Source organism: Lygodium microphyllum, chromosome 24 (assembly GCF_053477565.2).
Source record: "Lygodium microphyllum isolate KBCC chromosome 24, Lygodium_microphyllum_v1.1.10, whole genome shotgun sequence".
Classification (NCBI taxonomy): domain Eukaryota; kingdom Viridiplantae; phylum Streptophyta; class Polypodiopsida; order Schizaeales; family Lygodiaceae; genus Lygodium; species Lygodium microphyllum.
In genome coordinates this window covers 51,355,114-51,364,907 of record NC_141158.1, presented here as the reverse complement: position 1 = coordinate 51,364,907, position 9,794 = coordinate 51,355,114, and the positions used below count along the sequence as shown (strand labels likewise).

Genomic DNA, 9,794 nt, shown 5'->3' with positions numbered 1-9,794 from the left:
GGTGCCTTGTACCTAGGGTGTCAAAGTCATTTAATTAGTACTAATTGGAGCAACACCATAAACATGTTGTGTCACTTTCTCATTGAGCTTATTCTATTGTTTCTCGTGAAAGTTTAAAATGTAAGGAGTCAAAATAACTAGAGAATGACCATAGCACTATGATGTGCAAGTAGCAAGTTTGACAATACATATATGCTTGACCATTTCTTACTTATCTGTAATGAAGTAGCATGCACTATGTGCAATGACATAACCTTTTGAGTTTGCCTGTACTAGGCTAAAGGCTGAACAATCTTAGCAAATCCCAAGTTCATGCACGGACACTAAATCTATGTCAGAAAATGAAATTGACAGAACAATGTTGGGTGGTATATGGCAGAGACATCATCATCATCATATGTATTACAGAATGCAAAGTTACAAGTTGAATGAAATAATTGTAAGCTTTGTCTTACGTTTCATCTTACACTGACACACCGGGGCGGGGGCGGGGGCGGGGGCGGGGGCGTGGGCGGGGGCTAGAGGTGAGGGGCGCACAGAGAGAGAGAGAGATTTCAATGATTGCGAGCATCGGCTGATCCTAGAATACCATTCGGATTGTCTCCAGTGGCGATTGTTGGCGAGCCAGTATGATGCCATGAACGCCCTAACGCGACTGCTGGAACCTGCCTGAAGCTCATCTTGTGCCCATGGTCATTGTTCGCCTGTCCTCTCTGATCGCGTTTGTAAGAGCATGGCAGCGGTGTGGCAGTGACTTGATCATCGTTGTGTAGAAGGTCATCGGCCCTAAATTGGTGATGAATACTCCTTTTGAAACCAGAGGAAGTCGCCATCGCTTGATGGTCATTCGTATCATGCGCAAATGGTGCCACCATCGCGGCATTGCATTGGTGGAAAGAGGAGATTGATGAGGCTTGATCCTGTTGGCTTTTCGGTGACGCTGCTGGAACTGCACCCCCATTCCACCAATTCAGGCTTCCAAGCGGAAGACAAGTAAAAGGAGCCTGTGGTAGTTCCCTTGGCAAATCCAAGTCACTGACCATGGCTAAACTGGTTGTGGTTAATTCAAGGCTTGCATCTGGTCGTACCTGTGACAAAGTAAGGAATGGCTGTGACTTCCTACAAGAAGAGTCCATGGGCACTGATGATTCTGTGCAGACTAATTCTAGGCCTTCAACAGTTTGCTGTGGCAAAAGCTGGTCAATGCTTTTGGACACTAGGTGGTATTCTGATGTGGTCGTAGCTTTCCTTGTAGTGGCATCTTCTGTCTCCAAGTTAGAGCCCAAGCTTGGTTCAATACTTGTTGACCTTCTTGACTTTCCGACATCATGCTGTTCCAGTTTAAAAGCCTGGGAAACTGTGGCATTTTGGCCAATGGAAGCTAGACACAGTGTTTCATGATCGTTATTCTTATTGTCATCAGGAGACAGGCTTGTACAACCAAAGCCCTTGCTGCTTTCTGGGCTGGGAACTGCATTAGAACAGGACTTTAAAACAGAACCAGGCTTGTCATCAGATTTTATAGGCACTATGTCAGAACAGGACTTATCATGGAAATACATGCTCATGCATATGGCATCTGTAATAGCCTTCATGGTTGAGATGGATTCCTTCTCTGTCATACTGTCAAAGGCCAAACAAGAGTCCTTCCCTGAATATGGCCATAAGAAGCTTCCCTGAGGTTTGCAGACTCGGAATCCACAGTGATCGTGCTCCTCTTCAAGGAGTAATATATTTTCTTTCTCAGCAAACAGGCATGGGTTTTCTGTATCTTTTGATTCTAATGTCAATGGGCATGCTGATGATGTGGCACCTTGGAAAGAAACTTGGGCTGCTTTTTGGAACAGCAGAATATCATCATTGTCACCATGGGTTTGAGTGTTAATGTGCAACTTTGAAATTGGATCACTATCTTTAACTTTGGGGGTACTTTTTGTGCGTGGTGGATCCTTGTTGGCATCATGTGTTAATGGAATTAAAGCAGTGGAACTTGTCTCACATGGGGGAAGAAGTAGCATGCTTTGCGGTTCACTTACTGATCTTAATATGAGGTTCACGTCTTCCTGTTCAATACAGATGCAGCCATTCAAGTGTTTGTATTATGAGATAATGAAAAGGAGATTTTATAGCAAAATCCCTGTCTTCCAAATTCTAAGGACTAGATATCGGTAACTGTTCTGTGAAGGACAAATTGTTAAGTAGCAAACCTGCATAGCTGCAACAGCCTTTTGAAGGTCTTTCAGTTGCGTTTCTATCAGCAACTTTTCATCCAAAAGTGTTTTGTATTCCGATGCAGCATTCTGCAGTCATAGTTTATTGTCAAATCCAACTGGAAAAAGAAGAAGTGTTACAGACAAGAATCTGGATGCTATCTGTGCATCAACGTATGAAATTATTCACCTCAGCAAGTTCCTTAAGTTTGTTCTCAATCTTTTCTATGCATCCTTGGATTTCCCGTCGAGCCCTGCTTTGTGGTGGAGATCAGTGAGCATAAATGTTAGAAATGTCACTTTGAGAATGGCCATAGCTATGAAGGGTAAAGTAAATGTTTTTCCAACTCACACATCTGCTGGCATCCCTCTCTTGAGATTGTTGTCTTCAGATTTCAGTAGCATTTCTTGCGAACAGTCTATCTGCCATCAGATAGGGTGATTTAAAAAAAAATATAAAGAGTATTGGCTTCAGCAAGCTTAAAATGTTGTCAAACAGAGAGCGTCATTGGAACAACATACAATGATGTCAATGAAAGACATTATAGCAGTAGAAATTCTTACTGCTAATTCTGATTGTGGCATTGAAGTCTTGGGACAAGATTGACAATTTTCAAGTGCTTCTCGGAGGTGGAATAGGTTCTCTCTCATTTCCTGAAACATATTTTTCATGTTGACCATCTTTTTTTGTATATAAAAGCATCTATGTGAAGTGGGAAAAAAAGCTGATAGAAGTCACTGCATTGCTTTGTGTCTGGAACAGTTTCAGCTTTATATTACGCTTTTCTCCATACCTTTGTCTGATCATTGATATGTTCCTCAAACTTTTCCCAGGTTTCCTCTGAAGGTCCATCCCCAAGTCTGGATACCACCAGACTCTTCTCCATTTCCTCAATCAGAGACTGCATCTGGCTGTATAACAGTAGCATATAATGATTAGTCATAATTATGCAGAGTGCATATCATAGTACAGCAAAACATGATGAGCATATGAGTAGTCTTGATTGCATGGATATATTCTGTGTACAGTCAAGGCCATCAGTAGGTAGCATGTGTCTGTGAATAGAGGAGTATGTAATGACAAGCCATGAACAGAGTTCATTTCTACTTAGTGTACAACCAGTGCAGATTTGCTTATCAGAGCTGAAGCTATTGTACAGCTGATATGTCATTATAGAGGTTCACCTCTTCAGCTTGTTAACATCTTCTTTTAGCTTCTCCATTTCTTCTGCTTGAGATGGTGACATCTCTGTTATAACACCATAGAAAGAGTTCATGGGGATAGCGTCACCAGGTTTCCACCCTGGAGGAGGGATCCAACATGGGTCTTCAACCCCAGCTTGTTTTCGAATTTCTGCAAGTTTAGCATCTTCTAGCCAATACTCCATTGCGCCCTCAGAATTATGGCGACGGCGAAAGCGTTCCCCATTACTAACTACAGTGTCTGTCATGTGCTTCAGAAGGTGGTCAAGAAGTCCTGTGTCCCCAATATGTTTTCTTGCTTCCTCTCGCAATGCTGGCCTCAAAATTGGCCTTCCCGGGACTGCACCTTTGTCATGCATGATATCCAAAAGTTTCAGCTGAGCAGCCTTGTATCTGCAAAATAATGAAGAAGCTTAGGTTGGTGCCTATGGCTGGTCTGAAAAAGTATTTGTTATCACAAAGAGGGGATGGTAAAAACCTTTCTTTAGACCACCTTCCTTGCATATCTCTAGGAACCCTAAGAATGCTTATCCTGCCTTTGGCTGCGGTTGGTTGCCTGTGTTCTGCATCAATCAATTGCCCTTTACTTGTAGAGTGTGGGTGGTTTCTTTCTTGACTGTGGGCATCGTCTTCTGATGTGCTTTCTTTATCGAAACTGCTTGCGTTGCCATGAGATCGAGAGTGATAGGTAACTTTCTTTCGAACACCCCATCGTATGAGCCCAATGTTTTCTTCAGAACACTGGATGGGGGGTGGTAGAAGTGGAACACAGTCAGGGGGGATGATGCTTGGAGGAGCATGGCTAACAGAGACTACTGTACTATTCCAAGTCTGCATGCTATCTTTACACTCATCTTTGAAACCTTGTTCTGTTCTTCCAAGCTTATGATTATACAAATTTGATATATTGGGGGTTTTCTTCTCAGAATTGTCAGCTTTGTTCAATATGGCCTGGCTTAATGGACTTAAAACAGTCTCTGGAAGCCCATTGCATGGGCTGTTCATTTGAGATCGTTTGACCTGGGCAACTTCAGATCCATTCAGGGAAATATGAAGGTTTGAGTACATCCAGAAATGTTGAAGATGACCCTGGTGAAGATATTCTGTGCATGAGATCATTCTCTTCAGTGCTTTTTCTGCTACATTCTTTGGTACAACAAATTCATCGTCCAAAATTGGCTTTGTACCAATGACCGTACGAGGTTCACCCGGTCCAGAGCGTCTTGTGATTTTGTCAGCCAGAGAGCAGTTTCTTCCAAAATATTTAATTAATGAAGTGATGCTTGGATACCTCAGGGTGACAGTTTCTTCGGAGAGATCAGTAACCTACAGTTTTCAGATGCAGGAAGCTGTTAAGAAAAGACATAGAATAAAGGTAATAATTTCAACCAACAATGTAAAAGTTTTTTTCTGTAGGAACCTTGAAACATTGTGCTGTTAAACAAGAAACACCGTAAATGTCAATGATGTCATTGGTCAAATTTTGAAGATTGAAGTCATCTATCAACTGATGACCCTGAGTTGCTGTGAAGGATGTTATTTTCAAAGACAGTTTTTGAATTCTTTAACTGTATTTTTGGAGACAGTAAATATTCTTTAGAACCTTCTTAGAGGCCCAAATCCACAGGCCAGGGTCCACATTCAAAGATGTAAAGGTAATGGATGATCTTGAAGAGATCCGGTATTGCACATGTTGGAACCAGCCTTTCTACGATATCTCACTTATCTAGAGTTTGAATGGATATTTGGTCGTACAGGATTTTCAATACCGTTCCTAAGGAACTAATTGGTTGAGAGTGTCAGGGCCAGTAACTAGCTGTGGAGTTTTGAACGTTAGAATCAATGCCCATGCAATGTCAAGTGCAGCAATGTACCTTCAAGAAAGCATGTTGTACAAACAATTTAATAAAGTTAAATCAATGCACAACTTGTGTTCATGCCACATTGGCCATGTACATGCAAGGAGACATTGCAGTATGAATCAAAACATGATGAAAGTAAGTACTCTTATATTCAGCTTATTGCAGGTTTGACTGTTTTCTGAATATGGGGGTGCTTGGCTTGATAGGCTATTTGAAATCATATCATTCCCAAGGTGCTGAGTGAATACTTTTTTAGCATTCATGATGCAGGAGTTATGCTGGAAATTCAAAGAGGAGAATGCTGGAGAGTCAAAAAATAGTCAATTGATCTTTACCAAGATGACTCGAATAGCCTGAAGATGGGCAGGTGTGGCAGGTGGCAGTTCTCTGTGATCAATTTCGTAGGCACTTCCAGCACTTATGACAATGTTTTCTGCAGCAATTTAAGAAATTGTACTGTAAAGTGCCAACAGCAGTACTAACTGGAATGTGTCTGAAGCATTATACATCAAATTGTACAGCTAAGTGTTAAAACCAGTCCGTAGCATGACAATCTGTAGAAACTGAGTGACAGGGCAAGCAACATTTGCTTCACAACAAGGGAACAGGTCTTTGGTTTATTTCTTAAGACTACAAGGTTCTGCAATGGTGTACAACTTACTACTCCTTTTGCTTCCATTGCAATCAGCTTGATTGTTGTTATTGCCATCTGAGCTCGTTTGGGAAACTTTCCTTTTGCGAGTTTGTTCCTTGTTAGTTTGCAGCAGTTCAATGCCCTTATCCTTCTCATTTGTTTTGAGTAATTGCTTGTAGGCATCATTGACCTTTTTCTGTGCATTGTGTTTAAAGTAATGTATTTTAAGCGCCAGCTGCACAGTAGCAAGGTTTCTCGAGATTATGTTGGGAGTTTTTGCAAGTAAGATTCGGTCATAAGAATTATCCTGTTCTGTTAGCACAAACTTACAAATGGGTGAGCTTTTACCTTCTCAAATGATGTTACGTCTTCTACGCTTTTTCTCCACTCATTTGCATCATGAAATATTTCAAGGCCAACATCTAGTTCCACCAGTAGTTGCTTCAAATCATTCAATGTCATTGCATTCTTTGCTTTCAGCACCCATGGCTGCAAGTTCCAAATGAAGTCACCAGCAAAATCAAGAGTCCACCAATAAATCAAAAGAGAGCATTTATCTCACATTAGCTGTGTTCTAGATGCAATTATAGTTTTCTTACAGAGGGAAGAAGTGATAGTACAGGTGCAATTTACCAATGTTTTAAAAAAAACCCTGTTTTCATGTCGGGCTCATAATTTTTTAGATTAACGGAAGTGTCTGACAATGATTACAGTAGACAGTGACATAATCCAAAAGTAGGGTCTGGTACAAGTAAGCTACCAGTCTTTTGAAGCTAGCCCAGTTTGCACTTGCTAGCTCCCCTGGTACCCTTCGCTCAATTCCCAAAAGAATCTGTTATGAGTTCCAGTACATGATGCAACAGACGATAACACACAACTGGATTTAGGGCTAGTATTCATTGATAATTTTCAATCAACAATTGCTGACTAAACTATCTTGCCTTTGTGAGCTCCCTTGTAATGAATACATCCCCATGGCTGACTACTTCACGGTCTCCCAGTTTGTTCTTGTTAGCTTGATCCTGGCTTGAAGCTTGTGTATCTTCATCTGTTGTTGTTGACACAGCAATTCAATAAACCCAATACTCTCAATGCAGTTCCACTGGGAATGCGAGTCTGTGAGAAATGCTTTTCAAAGCAATGCTAAGTATATATTTAATGTAATGTTGGAAGTTTATTTGTGATCTGTCTTCTCACCACGCACATCCATAAGATCTTCAGCTTTTACAGGTGTAAAGGAGCCACTATCTGCAGAATACGCATAGCAACAAGGATGGACCTTTTCCTTGAGCAGGTACCTGCCATTTTCAGAGATTCACTGATAATGCTATCAAGATTTTGTCAAAAGATTCATCATAGAAAAATAGCAGCAGCAGATCTTACCTTCCTTTGAATTTCATGTAGACTTCTTTGTGCACAACCTCACAGCGTCCTGCAATGGATTCAATCAGTTGGCAGTCATAGTAATTGGTGTCTGCAGGGCTTTTGTCAAGGGTTAATGTGCAAATGGGGTTATTGATTGAAACGAAAGACGACTCTTTCAATGAAAGTTAAGGATACAGTAGACTTCCGCCTTCAAAGGTGGCGAAGGAGGATCATGCTCAAGATCCTTTGGCCTGTAAAACCTGTCACACGTCATGCACGTGAGCATGCATCCACAATACACTTGCATGTTAAGCTCAAAGACGCGGGTAAAGTAGCCTGACACTGGATGCATAATATACAAGTATGTCAAGCTCTAAGACCCTCTAGTATAGTAGCCTGCAGAGCTTCACGTATACTTACCATTGCACTTGTGCACACTTCTGAGCATTTTCATCCTCATACAGGCTCTCGATTCTTCCAATGTACAGGTCTATGTTTGGGTAGTCTTTAGGCAGAAGGTAAACAAAATCGCCTGCATGATCAAATTGTAAGCCAATTGTTAGAAGTACTCAAGAATTGAAAGAAATGTTGAGATCAAAGCATATAATCTTGGAAGCTCGAAATTTAAATCCGAAAGGTCACGGGAAATGATGGAAGCAGAAACCCTAAACTTTGGAAAGAACCACAAGAAGACGCAACAGTTGATAAAGATAGATGCAGGACGTACTACAACTGTTCTGATTGATTGATTTAGAGAGAGAGAGAGAGAGAGAGAGAGATCTTCCATACCTGTTGAAACATGATCTCCTGTTGCCGTTTGGCAGTCTCTGTAAATCTTGCGCCCATCTGTCTCTCCAATTGATGAGCTTAACCACCTCGGCTTCATAGCTTCTTTCTTGATATTCCAGTGAAGCCAGAAGCCTGTATGTCCATGTAACGCTGATCATTAGCTCCATTAATTCTCAGCGCGCTCAAAGCAATGTTCTTTTTCCCATGCTCAAATTCTTAGATATAGCAAAATAACGAGTAATTTAACAATCCTGCCTTGTGATTATCACATTTACAAGCTTATGATTTACTAATGCGCCAATAATTCTCCACTCCGAATGCAATACAGGTGATCACAGGCTTATGATCACATATAAAAGCTTATGATCACAGGCTTTGGGAATACAGGGTGAAAGAAAACCCTAATAGACTGTCTAACGTGAAAACAAAACAACAGAAAGAATGAAATGAAAACAACAGGAATGGATGACTCTTTAGTAGCGAGCGGGCGGATATGGCTACAATCAGGGGAGACAGAAGCATGGTAAATGATGCATTTGGCGAGCTGAGAGCTGGGGGTTCTACTGATGATGGGAGAAGGGGAGAAAACTAGTGATTTTTCAATTGAGGCTGTAGGGAAAGACAGTCTTACTTACAGTGGGTCGCGGAATTGATCAGTACGTGGGTTTTCGTTTCACAAGGCTATAAACGTGTCTGTGTGATCAGGAGCTGGCTATGGCAGGAGGAAAGGTTACTTATGTTGGTCGAGTCAGGGCGAGAGAGAGAGAGAGAGGGGGGGGGGGGAGGAGGGAGGCGTGTGTATGTGTGTGTTTGCCAGCCCACTAGCTAGAGAGAGAGAGAGAGAGAGAGAGAGAGAAAGAGAGAGAGAGAGGACGAGAAGGTGGTGAAGCTCCCCCACTCAGCAACGAAAGGCGCATTTACACTGCATTTGCAAACACACACACACACTCTTCTCTCTCTCTCATACGGTCTCGTAATACTATCCCTCACCTGGCTATCGCACAAGAAGTTTTGAAAAGGAGCTCTTTTCCATCATCTTTCCCTATAGTTTTCGACATCACATGCTTTCACCCGGGACACACCATTTCAGCCCTTGGCAATCCCTTGCCCCTAAGTGCATCTAGCTAGGTGTGTCACCTTGGGTATCTCAATGCATCTTCCTAATCGATGTTGTGGGAGCTAAGTGAGAATTTGTCTATAACTTCTTTTGAAGTATGGCACTTTTATCAAATGTAAAAGCTTTGATTCTGAAGTTGTCATGAAGTTTATTATAGTAGATATGCAAAAGATAAATGCATCCATAAAGAATTATTTTTCCCCTTGAGGAGAGTGCACAAGGCATCCATTAACCTTCCTTAGAGAACTAATGTGTTCAAGGTCGTATGACTTCACTATAAAAGTGTATTCATGTATCTCATGTGGTGTATTCCACATGTGTTATCCCTAAATGGTTATAAATGATGACTCACTATAATTTGGTGTATCACAATTCATTTGCAAAAGTTTTCATCAAGTGCTAGCATTCGATCTCAAGTCTAAGAGAGATTGGATTCTCTATTGCCCAATTGGATATAAAAGCAATTTGGTGCATAATGTTTCTTGCTCTACAACAAAGAAATGCTATGAGTCACTTGCCGAAACTCTTCATGTTTTCCTTCCCCATAAACTTTAGAGGTGAAATGAGGCCATCTATTTTATGGGATAAAAGTTGAGCCACCTTAACTCTTAGAA

The 9,794-nt window shown here is 41.3% G+C and overlaps 1 protein-coding gene across 2 annotated transcripts; it reads right to left on the bottom strand.

Moving 5' to 3' along the window:
* Nucleotides 1-554: 554 nt before the first annotated feature.
* On the bottom strand, nucleotides 555-8,836 carry LOC148015085 (uncharacterized). Of its 2 annotated transcripts, none has more exons than XM_087665053.1 (19): nucleotides 8,699-8,836; nucleotides 8,064-8,195; nucleotides 7,695-7,806; nucleotides 7,470-7,534; nucleotides 7,293-7,383; nucleotides 7,107-7,207; nucleotides 6,851-6,957; nucleotides 6,670-6,741; nucleotides 6,258-6,398; nucleotides 5,937-6,144; nucleotides 5,611-5,708; nucleotides 3,892-4,739; nucleotides 3,396-3,806; nucleotides 3,005-3,122; nucleotides 2,775-2,864; nucleotides 2,563-2,633; nucleotides 2,401-2,464; nucleotides 2,208-2,300; nucleotides 555-2,063 (listed from the first exon to the last, which is right to left on the bottom strand). In XM_087665053.1, the coding sequence occupies exons 2-19, from the start codon at nucleotides 8,158-8,160 to the stop codon at nucleotides 555-557; spliced, it is 4,296 nt and encodes a 1,431-aa protein (XP_087521179.1). In that variant the 5' UTR covers nucleotides 8,161-8,195; nucleotides 8,699-8,836. The 2 variants fall into 2 exon arrangements, with proteins under 2 accessions (XP_087521179.1, XP_087521180.1); XM_087665054.1 differs by having other exon boundaries at nucleotides 8,695-8,799.
* Nucleotides 8,837-9,794: the final 958 nt, after the last annotated feature.

Bases quoted from the DNA above. Each gene is read 5' to 3' on its own strand.
- LOC148015085 (XM_087665053.1), bottom strand. From the start codon at position 8,160: ATGAAGCCGAGGTGGTTAAGCTCATCAATTGGAGAGACAGATGGGCGC. The intron at 6,145-6,257 runs GTAAAAGCTCAC...GCTACTGTGCAG, and splicing joins ACGTAACATCATTTGAGAAG to CTGGCGCTTAAAATACATTA. The intron at 5,709-5,936 runs GTAAGTTGTACA...AAATTGCTGCAG, and splicing joins CAATGGAAGCAAAAGGAGTA to AAAACATTGTCATAAGTGCT.